Here is a 22,308-nt window from a genome sequence, read left to right as displayed (position 1 = left end):
CAACACCTTTTTTCCTTTTTTTTTTTTTTCTTGGAGATATGGCACTCAAATTCAGAAAAGGGGTTATATAAAGGTGCTTATATTAAGCACCTTACACAGACGCATCAGCTCTAATCTGGGTATAATCTTGTTTACTGAGGTTAGAGCAAAGGAGTTTAACTTAAACTGGCTGGGATCTCATCTGAGCTCTGAAACAATCAGTAGTGGGGAAAAAAGGAAAACTGGGGGAACTGCCGCTTGCTTTCGCCTTTTAAGTCACATGCTTTTACATACCCTGAAGGGAACTCACTAGCTATAAAGAGCTTTCCTTGCCCTGAAGATATTCAGTGTCTAGGTTTCTTTAGAAACTTTAGTCTTGAAATTCTTTAGTCCTGAAATTCCTGGTACCTAAGTGTTAGCATCCCTGTGAAGTCTTAGTTGAAAGAGGCCTTTTGGTGGAAATGGCAGAAAATTTAGGAAGCTGGGTTTTTTTTGTGTGTGTATTTTTCTTTTTTTTTTCTCTCCAAAACAAAAACAGAAGAGTTGAGCCTCATGCAAGAATTGTCCTGACCGACAGATATATTCTGCAGCCATCCAAAACCATGAGCTGGCGCACTGGCAATGACTACATCAGGGCAAATGGGCCATGGGAGGTGACTGGTTAGAGATACTGGCAATGAGAGCTTGGTGATCCTGTTAGAAAGATTAGGAGCAGACTTGGGCTTAATCTTCTGGAACAGCACTGCAGACAGACGGCCTTTCCTCTCCATTTGGAGTAACGGGCACGTGCGCAGCTTGGGTGGCAGAGCACAAGGCTTAATGCTATGGGCTAGGAAACCTTCCTGCACCTGGATTGTGGCAGCAACAATCCAGCCCTGTGTGTGGAGCTGACCCGTGAAGGAGATGTGCCCCCAAGGGACAGGGCTCTCAAGCTCTAAGAGAGCTGTCTTGAACTGCCAGCGAGGGAGGAAAACCAAGAACTGTGTTATGGGAGTGCTAGGGGTTGGGTATCCCTCCTGGGTGTAAGCAAGGTGAGTCCGTCCTTTCAAGATAAACCCAAACCATTGAGCTTCTTTGTGGAACGGAGAGCTGAAACAATGGGGGCTGCCACCCACATAAAGATCCCGGCAAGGGCAGTTTGCCGTGGTGGGAAGGGAGGGTTGTTGCTATCTGATGTGGGGAGAGTTCCTGTGGGCCTGAGGTGAGAGGAGGAGCACAAAGTCACGGAGATAACGATAACGAGCAGTCCCTGCAAACACATTGTCCGCGAGACAAAACCTAGGGAGCTTTATGGCCCCAGACGTGACTTTAGACTTGAGCAACAGGGAGGCCAGGTATTGTTCACTCTCCTCGCTCAAGGGACAACAGTTTTGTGTAGGCTGGGAAATAAAGAGGATTGCGTCACAGAAACAGGCAGCCCCATCATATATTTTCTTCTTTATCGCCCCACCTATGGGAGCCAGGGTCTTGGCTATCTGCACGGCTCAGAAAGAGTTACGGCAGTTTGGCCTGGCAGACCTTCGCACAGCAGAAACCAAGCCCAGTGGTAAATCCTGCTATAACAAGGCCTAAATAGTCCCTGCAGAAGGGAGTGAAATTATGCCTGACCTTCGACCTACCAAACTCTTTTAAGTAGAGCCATCCCTTGCAAAAACTTGGCGGCCGTACGGACCCGGGGTGTGGTGGAGCACGTTTGAGCGCTCTCTCCATTCATTGCTGCTGCGTCCCTGTGTTTAACAGGTTGTTTTTTTCTCTCTTTTGTGTGTCCTGCAGCAAGATTTCACCTCTTTCAGCTAGGACAGCATGGCATCTTCTCAGCCAAAATTTCCTAGCTGTCTTGGGATCCCTCATTCTTCTCCATTTAAAGAGCCATTGGTGTCTCCATGAGACTGAGTTTCCAAGTAGAGCTCAGCCCGGCTTCCATGTCTCAGTTTTTAATATCCCTTCCCATGCACATTACTAGGGACATCGGCATGTACGCCTCTAGGGACAGAAGGAAAATATTCTGCTTTCTGTTTTTAGAGAGGCTGATAATTTTTCTGGAGCTCCCTTTGGGTCTTACATACTTTCTGAGACAAACCCAGGCAGCAGCCCCTCAAAATGCAAAATAAACACCCTTGCCCTAGTTGCCTGCGCACAATCCTGGGAATCTTTCCATGCTCTCTCCTCTTCTTGACCTTGTTTTCCACTGGACACCACAGCAGCAATTACCCTGAGGTTGAAGGGTTATTCGAAAGCAAGTGCTGTGCCTTGTTCACTGCCTCCTACCCAGTCGTTTCTCCCCACGCTGGAGCTCAGCGCTGTTTGGCATTAGCTTCACGTTGATGCTAACTGAAGGAAATACCAGCAGTGCGGGTGGAGGGTCTCACTGGGCAATACGTGACCAGTTCCAGGTGTTCCTTCTGCCCTTGTAGTTTGGGGAGAAATTAAGGGATTTATTCGCCGGCGTTGACAAGCTTGCTCCACGTCCTGCTCTGTGGAGATAGCAAGTCCTGCAGGAAAGGGGCAGCTTTTTGGCTGCACCCCATAAAACATGCAGGGATTAGACAGCGGGGAGATGGGGCAAGGGAGACAACATCATAACCGGCCCTGCGAATACCCGTCACACTGCTCCGCTGGGGCGGCCAGACCCAGCCCGGGACGTTGTCACTCCCCTATCTAAGTGCTTTTACAGAGATTGATTTTGTCCAAGGAAAATGGTAGCTGGATGCTCGAGCGGAGACGGAAAATGAGGTGGAAAGACTGATCAAAGTGCACAGTGCGTGTTTGGCCGGCACCACTCGCTGCCTTCTGAGGTTGCCATGTTGCCAAAGCCAGAAATGTAGCAACACTCTGGAAGAGTCAACATTTAACTATGAGCAACAGGAATATCTGCGGTAGATTAGTTAATGCTAAAATGGAGGGTATTGCAAGAGATAAAATCAACTGTGCGTCTAAGAGGAGGGCTTAGGAGTTTTCCAGTGGGGAGACAAATTATCTTGCCTCCGTTTGCTGTGTGGTTTCCTCTCCCCTGTGCTGCTGAATGTGAATTGAGGCTGAACGTGCTTTTGCGCAGCGGTTTGTGCGTCCTGGGGCAGAGCTCCTCACGTGGCACCAGCTCTTCCCAAAAGCGTGGCCGGGCCTTGCTGTTGCCAGCGCTCCAGGGCAGGCTCCCGTGGGGCTGGAGGCCGAAGCCGACACAGCTCAAAGGGGAGCTTGTTCGTGACCAACACAACAACCCTGCAGTGTGTGGGGTGCTTTGGCTGGAGAGCTCTCTGTGGGTCTGGCTCTGCTCACGCCATCCTGCGCAGCAGCTCTTCCTGCCTCGCTGCAAGCCGCTCACCTCCAGGCTGCTTGGGAGATGCTGCTCTCTTGGGGATGCTCCTGTTCCCCGTGTGCCTGGGTGCACCAGGGACCATAACTCGGCTGTAATGCCCTCTCCTTGCTCTCCCACCTTCCCGTGCGGTGTGCACCTCGCACCCTGCACCTGGGCAGACTGCTGGTCCCGGGACCAGGGGGACCTGGGCACACTGACCCACCACCCTGCTGTGGAGCACCACACATCCCTCCCCAGGAGCATCCCGCACCCCCGCTGCGGGGCATCCCGCACCCTCCCCGCACCCTCCCCGCACCCTCCCCGCACCCCCGCCGCGGGGCATCCCGGCTCCCCTCGCCGCTGGCCGCGGAGCGCCCTGGCCTCTCCGCGCGGCCTCTGCTCGCCCCCCCGCACCCCTCGTAGCTGCCCCGGGGCAGCGGGGCCGGGCCGGGCCGCGCGGGCCCCCGCCCCGTGGGCGGGCGGCGGGAGCACGTGAGGCCGCGCGGGCCGGGCCGGGCCGGGCCGGGCTCACTTAGTCCCGCCTCGGCCCCGCGGAGCAGCAGCGCGGGGCGGCTCGGGCGGCGGGCGCGGCGCAGCTCGGATCGGCTCTGTTCGGATCTGATCAGATTGGTCAGCGTGGCTCGGTTCGGCTCGGCGCGCACCATGGTGGCGGCGAGGCCGTTCCGGGCGCTGCTGTTGCTGTCCTTGACGCTCTCGCTGCTGCTACTCGCGGCCGGTGAGTCGAGGCGCGTCGCGTGGCGGCATCTCCGGGGTGCGGGGACACGGCGAGCGGGGACACGGGTGCAGGGCTGCAAGGTGCCGTGGAGCGGGGCGAAGGGAGCCCGGGAGCAAGGCCAGGGGTGCCGGCTCCCAGCCGGGGTGCCCGCGCTGCAGGGCTGGGGTGCCCCGCACATAGCCCAGGGTGCAGGGCAGGGGCGAGCGCGGCCGCCAGCGCTGTCCTGCAGGAGCCCGCTGCACAGCACGGGGCAACCTGGAGCTGCCTGTCCTTGCTCACAAGCCGGGAATAGCTTGGCCAGGCTGTCTCGTGCTTCCAGGCTTAGATAACCCAGGCCAAGATGTAAACAGCCTCCCCCGGGATGTGCTGGCACAGCACGCCAGCACCCAGAGCTGCCTTGGCTGAGGGAGCCCCGGGAGAGTTCGGGGGCTCCATCATCCCACGGACTGGGGGACCTGGGGGTCACCCCAAAAGGGACAAGAGGGAGCAAGGAAAAGGAGACAAAGCCCAAGTGCAGGCTCAGGGCCAAGGGACAAAGGGCACTGAGGAGGTGTGCAGGGGAGGAAGGCTCTGTTTGGGTCTGCTCTCTGTGGGGAGAGGTTCCCATTTTGCCCCACAGAGACAGGCCTGACCTGACCTCCCCCAGCCCCGCTGGGATGCGCCCTGATCCTTTTTCAGCGGATGTTATTTTTGCCTTCCAGCCAGTCTATGGGTTCATATAAGCAAACATTTCCAAAACCGGTGGCTGCTTTTTGCCTTGGTTTCTCACTGTCCGGCCTGTGACAGCTCTGTCCTTGACCAGAGAAGTGTGTGTGGGGAGAGCATGGAGATGCCGAACTGCTCTGACAACAGGCCCCAAAACATCCAAGAAAACGGGAGCATCCAAAGCTACTTGCCACAGTGGAATGTGACCCGTGTGCCTTGCTGCTAGACATGGGACTGGCTACTGAGACCCACCGCACAGGATATTATTCCTGGGTTGGGATAAGAAGGAGCTCAGTTCCTTGAGACAAAGAAAATGTAAAACTCATACAGGTACCGCTGCTGTGCCAATCCTGGGAAGAAGCGTGGCAGGATCTGCAGCCTGTGCTCCTTTTTGCCTCCGTGTGCCAAAGAAACCCCTGCGCTGGGAGCAGTGTAGCAGGGATGCCGGGGAGCTCACGTCTGCTCATCCTTCGTGTCCCGGGGAGCATCTGGCTCCTGCTGCTCAACAGAAGCAGCTCTGTGTGCAGGGCCTTGGCCGGGAGCCTTGGGATGGAGCCGCTGGATGCGCCCGGGACCTGTGGAGGAGTGTGGGGCCGAGGCCTGCCCGCGTTATCGGCACGAGCTCGCTCCTCCCGTGCGGTAGCTCATGGCAGCGCATTGATGGAGCATGAGGTCATGCAGAACAGGCTGGGCAGCGCAGGCAGCAGCTTGAACTCATGCCCAAGTTTTTCTGCCTCCTCAGGCTGGGCTGAGGGAGCTCCAGCATCTTTTTGGGAATGCTCATTTAGCAGGGGGCCCTGCCTGGGCTGTCTACCACCGGTGCATACCCTACAGATATAGAGCGTCAGGAAGAGGAGGATTAACTTGAAGGAGCCCTGCTATTAAAAGACTAATGAGTAGGAGCTTTCTGAGTAGTAGCTTAGGCTGATGAGAGCCACGCTGTTTGGTGTGGGTCCGGGCAGCCAGCCCGCAGCTCATTAACTTCCACCTTCTGCAGGGCATGCAGGTCATGGGGAGTTATTTGTGGGTCTCCACCTGGGTTCAGCCCTTGCTCTGACTCCTCCAGCGTAGCAGAGAAGAACCTGACATCAGGAGATGAGCAGTCCCAGGGCTCGGTGAGACAGGTCTGCAGGGGAGCTGGTCTCAGCTTACGGAGGTTTTGCCATCCTGCAGCTGTCTGGGTAGAATAAATTGGTGGTAGGAGGAATTTCTTACAGTCTGGGTCAGCACTGAAGGAGGGAGCAGAAGGTTTATGAGAGAATCCACCCTTGACTGTGGAGATGGATGGGAGGCATGTCTCCCTGCATAGATGGGAGACATACCAGCCCCAGGCCCACCAGCTGCATGGGGGAACCTGCTCTGTGGACTTTGCTTCATGGAAGTTGCTTAGAGAATATTAGAGCACTGGGCAGACAGGTCCCACCAGGAAATGGATCCCTCCCTGCAAGCCCCTACCGGGACATTCCTTGTGCATGTGGCAACTGAGTGAGACAGGACATGTTCAGGGGGTTGTAGAGGTTTTCCTGAGTCAGGGCAGCATCTCTGCACGTGTAGAGCCTGTGCTCCTTTCCTGTCTCCAGAATCTTGGAGCCAAGGCACGTGGATTCCTCTTACAATGTTTTTCTTGTCTCCCTGCAAATAGTTTCCTCAGCAAAACCCAGCAATGTGACCAGCCTGGCTCCCTGCAATAATCCTGCGCTGCTCGCGCCTGAGTGTGCCCCAGCCTGCCCAGCCCCTGCTTCCCCAAAGAGCACCAAAAACTGCACTGAAAGACCTGGGACCTCCCTGGAGTTTGGCCCGATGTCCAGACTCCACCAAATCCATACTTCCCAAGCCAGCAGGGGTGATCCTGGGCATTTCCATGGCCCCAGCAGAGGCAGCGCGTGGCAGAGGTGGGGAGGCAGGTTGCGAGGCCGGGGCAGGGCAGCTCCTGCCCGTGCTCCGTGCTCCCCGTCTCAACCCTTGCACACCTGCAATCCTCTGCGTGACTCTGCCGGCCCGTCCTGCCTGGCCCCTGGGCACTGCCTGTCTTGAGACATCCCTGGGGAGGAGCAAATGCAGCCAGGCCAGGCTGGACCTTTCCTGCTGGGGCAGATGCTGCTTTCACGATGGCTTGCAGTGACATGTTGCTTTGGTTCCAGGTGACTTCTGCGATGTCAACCACTGTCAGAATGGGGGCACCTGCCTGACTGGCATTAATGAGACCCCCTTCTTCTGCATCTGTCCTGAAGGCTATGTTGGGATTGACTGTAATGAGACCGAGAAAGGTGAGGTGCAGGGGAGGGACCTGGATCTCCCATCACAGGGTAGATATCAGCAGTGGCTCAGGGAAGTGCAGGCAGGCGCTACGTCCATAAGCCTTGTAATATGGTAACGTGCCCTTGCAGTGGTCTGCATGGCTGGCCTGGGGGTGCAGCCCTGCTGCAGGGACACGGTGACCTGCATTGTCATCTGTGTCCCATCCTTGGGAGTGAGGACCCACTGCATGCTCTTATTTTCCAGATACAGTACCGCTGCATCTGCCTTTTTATTTCTTTTTCCCAGGCCCCTGCCATCCCAATCCTTGCCACAACAATGGCGAGTGCCAGTTGGTCCCTAACCGGGGGGATGTCTTCACTGACTACGTCTGCAAGTGCCCCGCAGGCTACGATGGGGTGCACTGCCAAAACAGTGAGTACAGCAGGATGCAAGGGGCCAGCAGGGAGGAAGCCAGAGTCCTGACACTTTTGGTCTACTCTGTAGACTCTACAGGCCCTGCAGGTCTACTCTTAGTGCCACTGTGCCAACAAGGACCCTGCTATGGCCCTTGCCCAGGAGCTGCCTTTCTCCTCCTCCTGCGGGACTGGGCAAGGGTTCTCTTCGCTGGGCACTGGCTCTGGGGTCTCTTCCTAAGCCCAGCTTCTGTTTCTGCTCCTAGATAAGAACGAGTGCTACTCCCAGCCTTGCAAAAATGGAGGCACCTGCCTAGACCTGGATGGTGACTACACCTGCAAATGCCCTTCTCCGTTCTTGGGGAAGACCTGCCATGTCCGTAAGTAACTGGCACCGATTGTGTAGAGAGATGCCTTTCGCTCTGTTGCCCACCATCCTGCCCATTTCTACCAATGTGGGCATAGATCTGGAAGGCAAAGCCAGCTGAAGGCAGCTGCAGGTATCTGTGTGCTGGCCATACCCTGATGCCTGTGAGCTTTGGTGTGCAGGAGAGAGCATCACCAGGAAGGAACCGTGTTCTTTCCAAGGCCACAGAGCAGCCCTTTCCCTCCTTCAGACCTCCATGCTGTGAGAGGTGCTGATTGATTATGTGATTTTCGGCTGCAGGCTGGGAAACACCTGGCATTTTGTGCTATGAGCAACAAGATACATGAGGGAGGCCCTAGCGTTGTCCTCCATTTCACACCCTGCCTCAGACAAGAGGAGTTTTTTGTGGGGAGAGTGAGTCAGTCCTGGGCGAGTGGCCAATTCCCCCCCCGATTTTACTCCCTCGTTGTTTTCACCCTCTGATGCTCACGTCCCGGCTCTGCCTTTCCTCACCCATCGCTCCAGGCTGTGCAGTTCTCCTGGGCATGGAAGGCAGGGCCATCTCTGATGCTCAACTCTCGGCCTCCTCCGTCCACTATGGCTTCCTCGGCCTGCAGCGCTGGGGCCCGGAGCTCGCCCGCCTCAACAACCATGGCATCGTCAACGCCTGGACCTCCAGCAACTACGACAAGAACCCGTGGATCCAGGTACCCGCAGGAGCGCTGGGAGCACTGGCAAAGCAGGCAGCTCGATCAGCCACTGCCTGCTTTGTCGGTGCGGTTCTTGTGGGATCACTCTGCTTTAGTAGTAAAGGAAGGGCTGAATCTCCGTACTGTGCTGTGGAGATGTCCTGCCCCTGGATGGTATCCCCTCTTGCTGTATGCTGGTGATGTCACCTGGGGATGTTGACATCCCTGGAGCAGGTGACATCCCTGGAGGGAGTTAGGGACCCCGTGTCTTCCTCCCTTCTCAGGCTCGATACCAGGATCAGAGGTCAAAGAGGTGAAGGCCATGGAGGCAACCCCTTTCCTGGGCCCAATGCTCACCACGAGTTGCGTGATTCCAGCCACATTCAGCAGCGTGGGGTGCAGGGTTGTGCTCACAGGGTGCTGGCCACCCCTATCCTCACCATGCCCTGCTCCTGCTCTCACCCCCAGGCCAACCTGCTGAGGAAGATGAGGCTGAGCGGGATCATCACACAAGGTGCTCGCCGCGTGGGCCAGGCAGAGTACGTCCGTGCCTTCAAAGTGGCCTACAGCCTGGATGGACGGGAGTTCACCTTCCTGAAGGACGAAAAGCAGGACACGGACAAGGTGGGCCGTGCAGGAGGCCGCGCTGGCTTGGGGTGGGAGGGAGGCAGTGTCCCTATCCCAGCTGGGACCTGAGCATGGGATGTGCCTTGCCTGGAATTGCTCAACCCTAGGAGTGTCACTGCAGTGAGCACTGACACACAAAAGCCCTGGCTGGGCTGTGACACAGTGTCCTCGATGGTGGCAGCTCCTGCTGCGTTTGCTGCTGTTATTCCTGGCGGGCTCTGCATGCCAGAGCTGAGCTCCGTGCCTCTCCAGCCTGGGAAGTGTGGCGCTCACCCTTCACTGCCCCTTCCTCATATGCCTTAAAACACTAGCACTGCCCATGCAGGAGTGGAGACCTTTTGGACCTGGTGAAAAAACATGCTCAGACTCTCCTGATTTTGTTCCTGCTGGTAATTTGGGCATGTCAGGGCTAGTGTCTGTCCCAGAGGCAGGGAAAGCCCTGTCCCCCGCGGGGTGACGCCCGCGCTCCTGGAGAGGGGTGTGCGCTGGGGGGAGCTGTGTGCCCAGTCCTGGACTGTGCCCGTGTTTGGGAGAGAACTTCTGACCTGGGTCAAAGGCATGTCAGGGACCGTATGACACCGTGACAATGTGGACAGTTCCAGCGCCAGGCAGTGTTCTCTGCCTCTGTTTAATTGACCATAATAAGCACAACCAAAAAAGCGGCGCTGATTTATTTAGGTCATTGAGATAACATCTTTATAGCTGAGGCATTGTAGGAGTTGGGCATGGTCTGAAATTGCTGGTGAAGGACGTGTCTGGCTCTGTGTTGTATCTGTACCCGATACAGCCGTGAGGCTGTAGCATATCTTGCCCCCAGTTTGAGTGTAGTGTCATTAAACGCAGCTCTTTCCAACCTCACTTTTTTATTGCAAGTGTCTCCTGGGTTGTTTATGTGCGTTTGGAGAATGTCTGGGGAAATCTGTCCTCCTTTCAAAAAAACAAAATGTTTCTTGCTATGCAGTTTTGGAAAAAAATCATGAGAACATGACCTGCCTGTATCCTGACTCTGTTGCATAAGAAACAAGAAAGCGAGCCGCGTCTCTGTTTTTTGCATCAGTCACGGCTTGGGGAGCGTGGCCGTAGCAGGAGGGCATAGAAGTTGCTCTGTGCACGGCTGCATGTGGTGAGGAAAAGCACGGAGCATTGCACAGCTGGGACGAGGGTGTTGGGGCTGCAGTGAGTTCATGCACGCCTTCAGGGCACAACATGAGAGCCCAGGCTGCCTGGCCCTTGCTCGAAGCTTGTCCATCTAGAGGGCAAGGGGTTTGTCCGTGCAAGGCCGCGGGATGCCCGTGGGCGCTCAGCCTTGTTTGCTGTTGCAGGTTTTCCCGGGAAACGTGGATTACGGCATGATGCAGACCAACATGTTCAACCCTCCCATCACAGCCCAGTTCATCCGCATCTACCCCGTGATGTGTCGCCGGGCCTGCACCCTCCGCTTCGAGCTTATCGGCTGTGAGATGAACGGTAAATGCCGCGGCGGCTGTGCCACCGCCGGGGGCTGTCCCCTCCCCAGGGATCGGGGCTCAGGCACTGCGTGTGAAAAGGCCAGACCTTCTGCTGAGAGGTGGCAACACAAGTGTCACCCACCTGGGGCTGATGCTGTGGCCAGGGGAGTCCAGGTGACACAGAATGGGGTATCCCCCTGTAACCAGCTCTGATCCCTGGGGTAGGGGATTTTCCCCTGGGCAGGCTGGTAGTTTTTCTCATTGCATCTGGTGGTGGCTGGGAATGTGCACGGGTGCTTTTGGGGAGAGCAGGCTGTTAATCCCCCCAGCTCGCCCTGCTAATGCCTCCCCAGGCCATCCCTGATCGGGGCGAGGGCTTTTCACTCTGCTCCCACCCCCATCCGAGCCGTGGAGCCACTGCTGGAGAGCTTGAAAAAATCCCAAGGATCAAAGTCCTCCGGGCAACATGAGTGATGATTAGTGTGAGCCCTGGGGCTTTCCCCATCCCTTGCTGCATTCCTGCCTGGTGTGTCCCAGGCAGCGCCTGGCACAGGAGCCCCCGGCGCTCTGTTGGGCGTGTGGGATGCCAGCTCCCAGGAAAGCGCTGGGATTTGTGGGAAGACCTGCCGGGAGCTGAACACATCCAAGCCAGAACAGGCGCGAGCTTGGGCCGCATCCTGCTGCTGCTGGAAGCACAGTGACATCGGCTGGGGAGGTCCCCTCATTGCACGCTGCTCCCGTGCCAGCAGGACCTGCTGGAGCGCCGCTCGCTTCTGCAAACCACGTGCTGAGCCTCCTCTTCCCTCCCACAGCCTGTGCTGAAAGGGCGTCCCCTTTGGCAAGCCGGCTCCGAGCTTGGGAATGGTGTTTCCCGGTCTGTTCTGGGGCTCGGGTTTGGGAACGTTGTTTCCTCGTCCGGAGCTGTGTGATGGGGCCGTTGGTGCCGTCCCTGCAGCAGGAGGCACTGTGAGGCCAGGAATAGCTTGTGAGAAAAACACCGGCTCCTCAGTGGAGTGGCCAGCAGTCCGGGAATGTCCTGCACCTCTCCAGGTCCCGTTGCTGACCTCTTGGAAGTGATGCGCATCCATTTCGGGATATCAGGGAGGGGGCTGGAGGATGTGTGGGTGGGGGGTGACGGTGCTGTGGCCTCTTTCCCTTTCACTGTGTGTGTAAACCGTTGTGTTACAGTGTATTTCAACACGGCAGGTTGCTCGGAGCCCCTGGGCATGAAATCCCGCCTGATCTCTGACCAGCAGATCACGGCCTCCAGCGTCTTCAAGACGTGGGGCATCGACGCCTTTACGTGGCACCCGCACTACGCCCGCCTGGACAAGACGGGCAAAACCAACGCGTGGACGGCGCTCAGCAACGGCCCGTCCGAGTGGCTGCAGGTGGGTGCCGGTGTCCCGGCGTGCCGCGCTCCGGGCACGTCCCCGCTGCCTCCGCGGACGCCCCGGGTGTGCGGAGGTTGCAGCCTTGTGGTTGGCAAGCGGCTCTGCAAATGCCCTTCCCCAGCGGGAATTGCAGGGGATTCCCTAGATTTGGGAGCCCGTTCTGCTCATGCTTTTCTTTCCTCCCGTTCCCCATCCCTCTCCGTGCTGTGCCAGCTCAGAGGGGTGTGGGATTGTGCAGGGAGCGAGCTCAGGGGACTGCCCTGGCTAAACGCCGGCCGTAGCGCACTTTGCCGTGGTGGTTTTTCCTGCCAGGTGTTTTCTTTTGCCCCAATCAGTCCCACAGCTGCTGCTTCCCACTGACGTGACACCCATTTGTGGGGTACCTGGAGGCTGCACCCCTGGCTCTATGGGAACCCCCCCTTTGGGGGTCACTGTCCCAGACCCGTGCCAAGGACACAAGTCCTTTGGCTGCCCAGAACACCGCGTTTCTGTTTTGCAGGAAAAAAAAATCAGTTTTGTGTTTTTCTCCCTAGTCTGGAATGGAAACAAATAGTTTTGAAATTTCCTTCTCAATTTCCTTTCCTCCCCTGTTTTTATACTTTTCACATGATTTCATGACATAATAGGACAAAGCAGTTCAGTTATTTGTCCCACTTTTTATTTTATTTGGGAAATGATTAAAAGCAGCTGCTCCTTGGCCCTAAATAAACCATCTTATCAAAACATATCCTCATGGGGTCATGATGACACAGGGGGTCAGGCTGTTGCATGGGAGTCCATGTGCTTGTGTATGTGTGTATACGTGTAGATGTATATGTATGTATAAATACATATATACACATGCATATATAGCTAGTACTGCCCGCAATGAACATAGAATAGAAACTAAAATAAGGAGACTTTCGGGACATTTGCTATGTTATCCTGCAACACACCAGTAGCAATAGTGCAGCGTGGCAGGGCAAGGAGCAAAATAAATATAATGGAAACCATCTCAGCTCTAACCCACATGCCAGACTGTGTCAATGTGCATATTTTCCCAGCCAGAATCATTTCCCTTTAGCAATGCATTTCCTCTGGGAGTCCTGTATTTTGAATGGAGATGTTTTCCTGTCGTTCCCACATTGACATTTTCAGCGAAAGGGGCTCTGGGGGCGCGCGGGGCGCAGGGCCCTTCCCGAGGCAGCAGCCTCGTGCTGCCCTCGTTGGTGCAGAACGTCTCCTTTCTGCTGCTCTGACTCGGGCTGCTTGGAGGGCTGCTGCGAGTGCTAAAGGGGCGAATGTCTCCTTGCTGTCATGTTTTATCAGCCCCTGCGCCTGCAGGGGATGCTCGCAGGGTGCTCCGGGCTGGCAAGGTGGTGGGGAGAGCAGGGGCTTCAGCTCTGCGAGCCGTCACGGGGAGGCCTCTGGCTGCCAGGAGCCCGGCCATCCTGCGGTGCCGTTGGCTACGGGTCTTTTCTCTCCGCCAGATCGACCTCAGGGACCAGAAGAAGGTGACGGGCATCGTCACGCAAGGCGCCCGCGACTTTGGCCACATCCAGTACGTGGCAGCCTACAAGGTGGCCTACAGTGACAACGGCACCTCCTGGACCCTGTACAGGGACAGCCAGACCAACAGCACCAAGGTGTGCAGGGAAGGGCATCCGGGGCTCATGCGGGGGTCCCGGCTGGTGCATGGGGAAGGGGCTTGCGGGGTCCCGGCTGACACCGGCCTCTCCACAGATCTTCCACGGCAACAGCGACAACTACTCGCACAAGAAGAACGTGTTCGACGTGCCCTTCTACGCGCGCTTCGTGCGCATCCTGCCCGTGGCCTGGCACAACCGCATCACGCTGCGCGTGGAGCTGCTCGGCTGCGACGAGTAGGCGCGCGCGGCGGCACCGCACCGGGACGGCTGCTCCCCGCCGCCCGCCCGCCCCCTGCCCGCCCCACGCGCCCCAACGCAGCCTCCGGCCCCGCAGCCTCGCTCGGCTCCGGGACCAGCGCGGAGGGCGGCCCCGGGTGGCCTTGGCGGCAGCTGCGGACAGGACGGGGCTGCGCGCGACGGTGGCAGCACTGCACTTTACAGGCCCGTCCCAGGTGGGGGACAGCGGCGCCTCCTGCCCTGTCGCCCCCAAGAGCCCTTCTTGCAAACAGGCCTTCGGTGCCTCCCCCTTTTTGCTTCTGCTTCCCGCAGCGAGGCCGGGGCGGGTGGCCCTGGCTGCTGTGGGGCTGCTGGGGCAGGTGACCGGTGCCCGCGGTCTCCGCCATCCTTCCTGTCCCCAGCGGGGCTGCAAGCAGGGGCCTCGCAGCAGTGTCCCCAGCCCCCTTCCCAGGCGCCGGCCCCCACAGCGTCAGCCCTGCATAGTGCCAGGGGAGTGATGAGAGGGGCTGCGGATGCCGCGCGGCGCCAGCGGGGCCGGGCCTCACCGCGGCGGCTCCGGGCGCTTCTGCTGCTCCGGCTTTTCTGCAGCTGGGAGCCCGTCCCAGCTCCCACGGGCACCCAACGTGGCTGCACGTGCAGGGATCCAGGTGCGGATGGAGACGCTTGCCGCAGGGTACCCTGGATGTCCTAGCGGGATGGGGGATTCCAGCCCCACGCAGTCCCTGCGGCTCAGTCCTGCCCTTCCCTTCCTGCCATCACAAACGGCCCGGGTTGTAGTTCTGAGGTGGGGCTTGGAAACGTTATTTTTCCCTTATTTTCCTACCTTTTTTGAAGCAGATGCTGCCTGTTGCCTTTCCTGGCTGCTGGCATCGGTTCCTCCACGTTGCCGCCAGCTATCCCCACCTTCCTGCAATGGGGGTGGTGAAAGGGTGGTCCTGTGCTGCCGGCTGCAAGGAAAGGGGCAGCTCTGTGACCAGGGGGTGCAGAGAAAAGCCTGGAAAAGCAGGGAAGGGACCTAACTGCAGCAGGCAGAGTCCCGTCGCCGGTCCTTTCTGTAACCTGACTTCTTTTTCTCGGTGCATGGCGGGGAGCCTCTCGCGATGCTTGAGCAGCTGGGAGTAGTGGTAGGAGACCTGGGGCCCATGTCCCCCGGTGGTCCCGTGCGCTGGGGCTTGTGCCCCGTCTCTGGCCAAGGGCAGCGCCGGCGGTGACGCTTTTCCCCCCTCGGACTTTCTGGGATGCGAAGTGTCCGTGGAGATGGGCCGGCGGCAGGTCTGCTTGGGAGACCGGGACGTCGGGGGCGGCGTGACCCCGAGCCGGGGTGTCTCTGACAGTATTAAACCCAGCTGAAATCTGGGGCTGCGTTGTGCTCCTGGCTCCATCCCTGCCACGCGCCGACCCTGGGGACAGCAGGTTCTCCAAAGAGCCCGGTCCTTGCAGCCCTTCTCCAAGACTTATTTCGGGGCTGCCCCCTTCCCTGGCCAGCTCCCTGGGACCTCCTGAAGCCCTGGTGGGAGCACCGGGGCTAGGGAGGAATGGGGCTGGTGGGTGACAAATGGACCTGTGGCCAAGTGGAGAGGTGCAGCTGGCTCTGTTCCCATCCAGACGTGCCGGCCTTATCGGGGGAAGCTGAAGCAGAGATAAAAGCAACTTGCTCAGCGTCAAGCCGGCCGAGCCCCAGGGCTCCTGCACAAGGGACACGTCCCCATGGCTGTGGCTTCTGCCTGTCCTTGTCACCTCCTTCATGGGCAACCTCCCCAGGTGCCTCCGTGGCAGGAGTGGGAGAGGGGCAGGCCCAGGAGCCCTTCCCTTTCCTGCACCCATTTCCTTATGGAAAGGTGAGGGCTGGGGCGCTCTTTGTAGTGCGGAGCCTCTCGCTGCTTGGCCGCATCCCTCGGAAGCTCTTCCTGGAAGTGGCCACGGGATAGGGGTGCAGGAAGCCCTATCGTGGCGGCACCCCCGCTGCTGTGGGAGCCCAGGACTGCTCCCTGGGAAGCAGCTGCAGGAAGAGCATCCTCTTGCCTCCCAGGAAACCCGTGCACCTTCCAGCCGCCCTTCCCCAGGGACCGGCCTTCCCCTCCCCGAGTTTAGCCCGAAGAGAGGGGCTCCGGCCGGAATCACGGAAAGGCTCAGAAGCTGGTCCTGGGCACCCCAGCGAGAGCGGCGGCTGCACAAGGACCGGCACCGAGCACAGACCGGCGCCAGGCTCCATCCCTGTGCCCGGCCCAGCCAGCTGCGTTTCCTCCCGGGGCCAGGCCTGGCCAGCAGTGCTGGAGCACAGGGCTCCACGCAGCTTTTTCCTCGGCTCTCAAACGATGGAGCAGCTGCCTCGGTGCCAGGCCAAGGTGCAGTGAGGTCCAACAGGGCCATGTTGCAGAGCCAGGCATGGGGTGGGAAACGTCCGGGCCGGCCGGCACATGCAGCGGCTGCGACATCGGCTGCAGGGGCCTGCGCCATGGCCAGCGGTGCCCAACGCGTCCTGCTCCGCCACCCCGCTGGGAGCAGCCAGCGTGACCGGCGCCGGGAGATGTAATCGCGGCGCGCTGAGGGCTGCGGAGCAGCGTGCTCCGGCGATGAAAGCGGGCGGCGCGCCGGGCCGGAACGCACCCGAGCCCAGCAGCATCCCGGCAGGCAGCGCATGCACCCAGAGCCACCCCGAGCGCGGCGGTGGGAGCCCACAGCTGGTTTGATTCCCTCTGATATTTTATTCCATGACTCACTGCAGAGGGAAATTGGTGATGTGAGACCCAGGTCCTGCAGTCGTCCCCGACCGGGCTTCCCACGGCGCGCGGAGCCGGCCAGGCTGGGCTGGCAGATAAGTGCCCTTCCGCGCTGGGGGCTGCTGGCCTCTCGCTATCGGTCTGGCGGAGGGGCTGCAATCCGGCCCCTGCTCCCTGAACCCTGCTCGCTTGTTCCAGGGCAGGCCCTGCGGCGGCTCCTGGCTGTTCCCTTTGGGAAGGGCTCCCGCAGGCCCATCCGCCCTGGAAGCAGCTGTCTGCTCTGGCAGCCGCTGGCACGCTCAGCCAGCCCGGCGGTGGGGATGGCGGGGAGAGTGAGGGGTTTATTTTTGCACCGGTTGTTTTCTTTCCGGTTCGACACCATCCTGCGCAGCGGCTGGAGCCAGGTCCGGGCCCCAGTGCCTCATTTCCGTGCGGGAAACAACAAAGTGGTGGCTGGCCTGGGCTGACAGTGGGGCATGGGGTCAGGGCACAGGCTGCTGGTTGGTTCCTCTGTGCCCCCGGCCTTGTGGGTGTCTTCGGACCCTTCCTGAGAGCCCAAACTGGAGCTTTCGGAGCCGCTATGCACCAGGGCTGCATGTCCCCATGTGCCACTGGGCGCTGGTGTGATGCACATGTCACCGTGCTGAGAAGTGGGTACCGCAGTGGCCGTGTTGCCCCTGGCTTCTATGCCCCGTGGCTGCAAAATCAGCTCTCAGCCGCCCTCTCCCAGCTCCGCTTTGTTTTCTCAGCCTCTCCCAGCTCCGCTTTGTCTTCCTGGCCTTGCGCCGGGCTCCGGAGGTGCCTCCGCGGGCAGCCCAGCAGCATCGCGGGCGCCTCCGCGCGGGGCTCCCGGCAGCCCCGACGGGGCGGCCCAGCGAGTCCCCGCGGAGCCGGGGCCGGCGGGCGCCGCGGCCGCCGCCCGTTGCGGGAGAGGCGCGAGGGCGGCGCGGGGGCCGGGGCGGCGGGCCCGGGGCGCCCCCCCCGCGGCGGGCAGGGAGCGGGGGGGTGGGAAAGGGGCGCGTTGCCCTTTAAGAGGCCGTCCCGGCGCCGCTTCCTCCCGCCCCGCGAGCCGCGGCCGAGCCGCAGCTGCCGAGCGCGCCCGCCGCCCGCCGCCGCGCGTGAGTCCGGGGGGCGCCCGGGCCGGGCGGGGAGGGGGCGACCCCGCGCTCTCCGCCGCCCGCGCTCTCCGCGGCCCACGCGGTTCTCCCGTCCTCTCCGCCCCTCCGGAGCGGCGTCCAGGGCACGCGGGTCCCGCGGATGCTCGTGGGGGCGGCGCGGGATGGGGGTCCCGGCGGCGGCCGAGGGGCGTCGAGGCGGGTGCGCAGCGCGGGCGGCGCCGGCGCCCACGTGCGGACACGGGGCGTCGAGGCGCGCGGCGCGTCCCCGTGCCCGGTACCGCGCGGCGTGTCCCGGTACCGCGCTCGCTGCCCGAGGGCTTCGAAGCGCCGGTCTCGGCTGCGCCCCGGGACCGGGGTGCGGCGGCGCCGGGCTGGGGACCGAGCGTCCCCGCGCGCCCCTCGCGGACCCAGCGCGAGGGCCGCGTCCCCCGGCGTGGGCGGCCCCGCGTCCCCTCGCCCGCAGCAGCCCCGAGGCCGTGTCCGAGCGGGGGCCGCGATGTCACAGCGCGCCCGGGGGCGCGGGGGGCTGCGGGCGCCCCCCCTGCCGGCTCCGGGGGGCCCTGCAAGGCGCGCGCTCCCGCCGCGCGCTCCCGCCGCGCGCCCCCGGGTGCTGCGGCGTCCCCAGCGCGAGGGCCCCGCGCTGCGCGGGGGAGCGATGCCGGGGGGCTGCTCCGAGCCCTCGCCGGTCACCGTGGGGCTCTGCGGGACCCCCGGACACAGGGACAAGCTGCGGCCCCGCATCCTTCCCTGCTCTCCTTCGTGCTGTGCTGCTGCTGCCTTAAGCTGCGCTCGTGGCACGCGCCAGGTCCCACTGCCTCTGCCCCCTGCACCCTCCTCTGTGGGGTCCTCCCTGTGTTCCCTGCTCAGAGGACACCCTGCTATCCTGTGGGAACAGGATCCCTGCAGCTCCCCCATTGCTCCCTGTTCCAGGTTGCCTCCCTTCTCCTTGCTCCCTAAGCCCCAGCCTCATTCCCTCCTTGCAGCCTGGAACAGCCGTGTGAGCAGGGGACACCCCGAGGCACTGTCACCCACTTAGCAGAGCCACCAGCGAAGGTCCTGTCGAGCCGGGCTGGGGGTCGGGCGCACGGAGTGGCCGTGTTTGCCGGTGAGGATGAGGAAGGAATGAGGCAGGCGGGGGAGGCACCGCCTGGCCGGGTCTGGCGCCAGGACCCTGCTCTGTCCCCCTTCCCCAGCGGTCATGATGCTACACTGGGTGCTCCCAAGCCTCTCCCTTATTGCTGCCAGCGTGGCGGGATGGGGAGCGCTGGGGCGTTTCGGGGCTGATCTTGCAGCGCGGTTGGTGACCGGGATGGGGCAAGATGGGGGTGTTACCACCTTCAGCCTGGACATTAACGCAGGTTTGGCCGCCCGCAGCCCGGGCCGGGGCCGGACCCTCGCTGCCCCGCGATGCTCCTGCTCCTGCTGCTCCTCGGGGCCACCCTGCTGCGCCCCAGCGGCAGCTCCTACCAGCACCCCTTCTACAACGGCTTCTACTACAACCACGTCATGAACGACAAGGGCGACGGCCATGAGAACGGTACAGCAGGGCCTGGCAGGGGCGAGGGGCACCGCGAGGTGGCACCAGGGGCTCAGTGTCCTCCCGGGCAGGAGACTGGGGCTAGGAGGAGCCGAAGCGGGGGACGCTGCTAGCCCCGGGGTGCCCAACCTGCCCATCGCCACCCTTCCCTCCCTGTCCCCAGTGGTTTACTTCAGTGTGGCCAAACTGATGGTGGAGACCCCCAAAGACCCTGTCTACAGCTCCAGTGGCGCCAATGTCACCCTGCCCTGCCACTACCACTACGAGCCTGAGCAGGAGGCCAAGAGCAAGATCCGCATCAAGTGGTCCAAGCTGCGCGATGACTACACCAAGGAGCAGGATGTGCTGGTGGCCATCGGCAAGACCCAAGTGGCCTTCGGGGACTTCAAGGGCCGCGCGAGCTTGCGGCGGAACGGCCGGCGCGAGGCCTCGCTCGTGGTGAGCGACCTGCGCCTGCAGGACGGCGGCAAGTACCGCTGCGAGGTGATCGACGGGCTGGAGGACGAGAGCAACGTGGTGGAGCTGCGGCTGCAAGGTGGGACATGGCGGGGACGGTGCTGCCACCCACCGCCGCTGCAGTCCCGGTGCAGGCACTGCGGCGGGGAGCAGGGCCGGGGCCCCCCTTTGCAGGGCAGTTTTCCTGCCGCCGGCTCCTCTGGGCACTGCCTGAGCTGCTGCTGCTGGTCAGGAGGCCCTGGCTCTGCTGCCAGGTTTGGTGGTGGGGGAGCATCCTCGTCTGGTGCCCCTGCCCACCCTGGGGCCCTGCGGCTTGTCCCTGCTGCTCCCTGTGCTCCACATGTGCCCATGGTGGTGGTTCTGGGGCCCTCTTAGCATAGCCTGGACATCCCCATGTGTCCCCAGGATGGTGGTCCCCACATCATGGTGTGGTCCATGTGTCCCTAGGACCGCTGTCTCCGTGTCCTTAGGCCGATGGTCTCCCCATGGTGGCAATCCTTACGCACATGGTCTGTGCGTTCCCCTGTGCAGCGGTGTGTGCTTCCTGATCCGTGGTGGCACTCGTGCGTCCCCAGGACTGTGTGTCCCTGTGCCACCAGATGTCGCTGGCAACTCGCCGTTGGCGGCTCCGGCACCTGGAGCCGATGCCGACATGCGAGTCTGGAGGCTGCTCCCTCCTGGGGACCTTGGGGCCCATCTCCTGCCCCAGCAGCAGGAATCTGGGATGGGTCGGTGGCCCCGCGGTGGGACTGGCCGTCCCGGCTGCAGGCAGGGGAGCGCAGATCCCTCGGTGCCGCCTCAGCCGCCCCTGTGCCCCTCCGCAGGCATCGTGTTCCCCTACCAGCCGCGGCGCGGGCAGTACCAGCTCAACTTCGCCGAGGCCGAGCGCGCCTGCCGGGAGCAGGGCGCCGTGGTGGCCTCCTTCAGCCAGCTGCTGCAGGCCTGGCGCGAGGGGCTGGACTGGTGCAACGCGGGCTGGCTGGCGGACGGCACGGTGCACTACCCCATCCGCCAGCCCCGCGCGCACTGCGGCGGCCTGCACCTCGCCCCCGGCATCCGCAGCTACGGCCAGCGCCACCGCCACCTGCACCGCTTCGACGTCTTCTGCTTCTCCTCCGCGCTCAGAGGTGGGTCCCATCCCTTGCTGCCCTTAGGGGATCATCTCGCCCATGTGAGGATGCTCCGGATGACGCTCTGGGCTGAGTGCTCCATGCCTGAAGTTCCGCTCTCCCTCCTAGGAGAGATTTTCTACCTGGAGCGCCCGGCCGGGATGACGCTGGAGGAGGGCAGGCAGGCGTGCCAGGCTGCGGGCGCCGAGGTGGCACGCGTGGGGCAGCTCTACTCCGCCTGGAAGTTCCTGGGGCTGGACCGCTGCGACGCCGGCTGGCTGGCGGACGGCAGCGTCCGCTACCCCATCGCCAAGCCCAGGGCCAACTGCGGCCCCGGTGAGCCCGGCGTCCGCAGCTTCGGCTTCCCCACCGCGGGCCGCTTCGGAGTCTTCTGCTACAAGGAGAGATAAGGAGCTGCTGGCGCCTGCTCGGCTGGAGGATGTCTCAGTCAGGTGTTTCCCGGGACGGTTTCTGGGGTATTCGGGAGGGGACGTGTGTTTGGGTGGGAAGGGTGACTTTTTTATTTTATTTTTTTTTATTGCTTTACGTTTTCACACTTCTCAAACGCTGCAGGGCCCTGGGCTGGGGCCTGTCGCTCAGCAGCCCCGTGGTACCCGGGGAGCGGGGCTGCCCGTGCAGCAGGGCTGGGTATGAGCCCGTGACACCGGCAGTGCCGGTGCCTGGCCCCGTTATGGGCACAAGGACGATTGCCCCGTTGCCCATGTGGGCACGGCGGCTTGTGGGCTATTCCCACCCTCGCCCCTTCGGCCACCTCCACCCCCTGGGGCTGGTGGCTCTGTCCCCACCTGCCCAAGCCCCTGTCCCCAGGCCTGGGGGCTCCCAGCCCCATTGCTGCCCCTAGCAGCCTCCCGGAGCTCGTGGGGTGCAGCAAGGTGCACCCGGATTTGGACTTGTGGGCACCGGCACATCCCCGCCATCCCGGTGCCGCTGCAGGATGTGCCGGCCGTGGCGGGAGCCCCCGGTGCCCTCTTCCCCATGCACCCTCCCTGGGTGCCCCTCAACACTGGTGCCTTGTTCAAGAGTGTGGTTATGAGAAGATATATTTTCCTGGACCTCTTCTAATAAAATGTTGGAGAAAGGCCTCGAGCCATTGGGCTGTGTCCCCATTTCTGTTCTGGTGCAAGAGCCCCATCTGCACCCATAAGGACTGCAGAGTGGGAACAGGTTGGAGATTCCTGGCCCTATGCCAGGGTTGGCCAAGGTCCCCTCTGCTGGGGCCACCCATTAACTGGGAAACCAAAAGCAGGTGCTCGGTGGCCCTGTGTTTGGGCGCTGCTTCCCAGAGGGGTGCCAGGGCATTGGGGACCAGGGGGCCATGGGGCAGGGAGGGTTCCCGCTGTCCCCCAGTGGCCATCAGCCCCCTGAGAGCCATGTCCTACCCCAGGGTGCTTCCCAGGTGCTGGAATCTTGGGGAAACCCCCAGACACCTCCGGCAGCACCTCTGGGTGCTTCGCTGAGCCCAGGCTGGATGCTCCTGCCCCCCACAAGGTTGCACATCTCCTGTGCTTCCCCAAAGAACATCAAAAAGAGAGAAAAAAGTGACCGTTCCGATTTCACTCTCTTTATTATTTATCATTCTTTCAAAATAGGA

General features: G+C 61.3%; 2 protein-coding genes across 3 annotated transcripts; both read left to right on the top strand.

Annotated features, from left to right (window-relative positions):
- Positions 1-3,921: 3,921 nt before the first annotated feature.
- MFGE8 (milk fat globule EGF and factor V/VIII domain containing) lies at positions 3,922-13,772 on the top strand. Of its 2 annotated transcripts, none has more exons than XM_088538443.1 (10): positions 3,922-4,010; positions 6,857-6,982; positions 7,260-7,385; positions 7,633-7,746; positions 8,259-8,440; positions 8,891-9,046; positions 10,372-10,516; positions 11,704-11,888; positions 13,361-13,516; positions 13,614-13,772. In XM_088538443.1, the coding sequence occupies exons 1-10, from the start codon at positions 3,938-3,940 to the stop codon at positions 13,755-13,757; spliced, it is 1,407 nt and encodes a 468-aa protein (XP_088394569.1). In that variant the 5' UTR covers positions 3,922-3,937; the 3' UTR covers positions 13,758-13,772. The 2 variants fall into 2 exon arrangements, with proteins under 2 accessions (XP_088394569.1, XP_088394507.1); XM_088538381.1 differs by having other exon boundaries at positions 11,686-11,888.
- A 3,957-nt stretch (positions 13,773-17,729) lies between these two features.
- Positions 17,730-21,135, top strand: HAPLN3 (hyaluronan and proteoglycan link protein 3). The gene is made up of 6 exons (XM_088525135.1): positions 17,730-17,793; positions 18,578-18,699; positions 18,969-19,131; positions 19,295-19,666; positions 20,412-20,714; positions 20,826-21,135. Exons 3-6 carry the CDS (start codon positions 19,002-19,004, stop codon positions 21,104-21,106), a joined length of 1,086 nt encoding a protein of 361 aa, XP_088381261.1. The 5' UTR covers positions 17,730-17,793; positions 18,578-18,699; positions 18,969-19,001; the 3' UTR covers positions 21,107-21,135.
- Positions 21,136-22,308: the final 1,173 nt, after the last annotated feature.

This window comes from Tinamus guttatus, unplaced genomic scaffold (assembly GCF_059628265.1).
Source record: "Tinamus guttatus ecotype Peru unplaced genomic scaffold, ASM5962826v1 Tinamus_guttatus_pri_ptg000004l, whole genome shotgun sequence".
In the NCBI taxonomy this organism is placed as follows: Eukaryota; Metazoa; Chordata; class Aves; order Tinamiformes; family Tinamidae; genus Tinamus; species Tinamus guttatus.
This window is presented reverse-complemented; position numbering and strand designations above follow the sequence as displayed.

What these genes read in the sequence shown, in the direction of transcription:
- HAPLN3 (XM_088525135.1), top strand. Translation starts at nt 19,002, where the DNA reads ATGCTCCTGCTCCTGCTGCTCCTCGGGGCCACCCTGCTGCGCCCCAGC. An exon ending in GGGCGACGGCCATGAGAACG is followed by an intron (nt 19,132 to 19,294) that starts GTACAGCAGGGC and finishes CCCTGTCCCCAG; the next exon opens with TGGTTTACTTCAGTGTGGCC. An exon ending in GGTGGAGCTGCGGCTGCAAG is followed by an intron (nt 19,667 to 20,411) that starts GTGGGACATGGC and finishes GCCCCTCCGCAG; the next exon opens with GCATCGTGTTCCCCTACCAG.
- MFGE8 (XM_088538381.1), top strand. Translation starts at nt 3,938, where the DNA reads ATGGTGGCGGCGAGGCCGTTCCGGGCGCTGCTGTTGCTGTCCTTGACG. An exon ending in ACAAGAACCCGTGGATCCAG is followed by an intron (nt 8,441 to 8,890) that starts GTACCCGCAGGA and finishes TCTCACCCCCAG; the next exon opens with GCCAACCTGCTGAGGAAGAT. An exon ending in GCCCGTCCGAGTGGCTGCAG is followed by an intron (nt 11,889 to 13,360) that starts GTGGGTGCCGGT and finishes TCTCTCCGCCAG; the next exon opens with ATCGACCTCAGGGACCAGAA.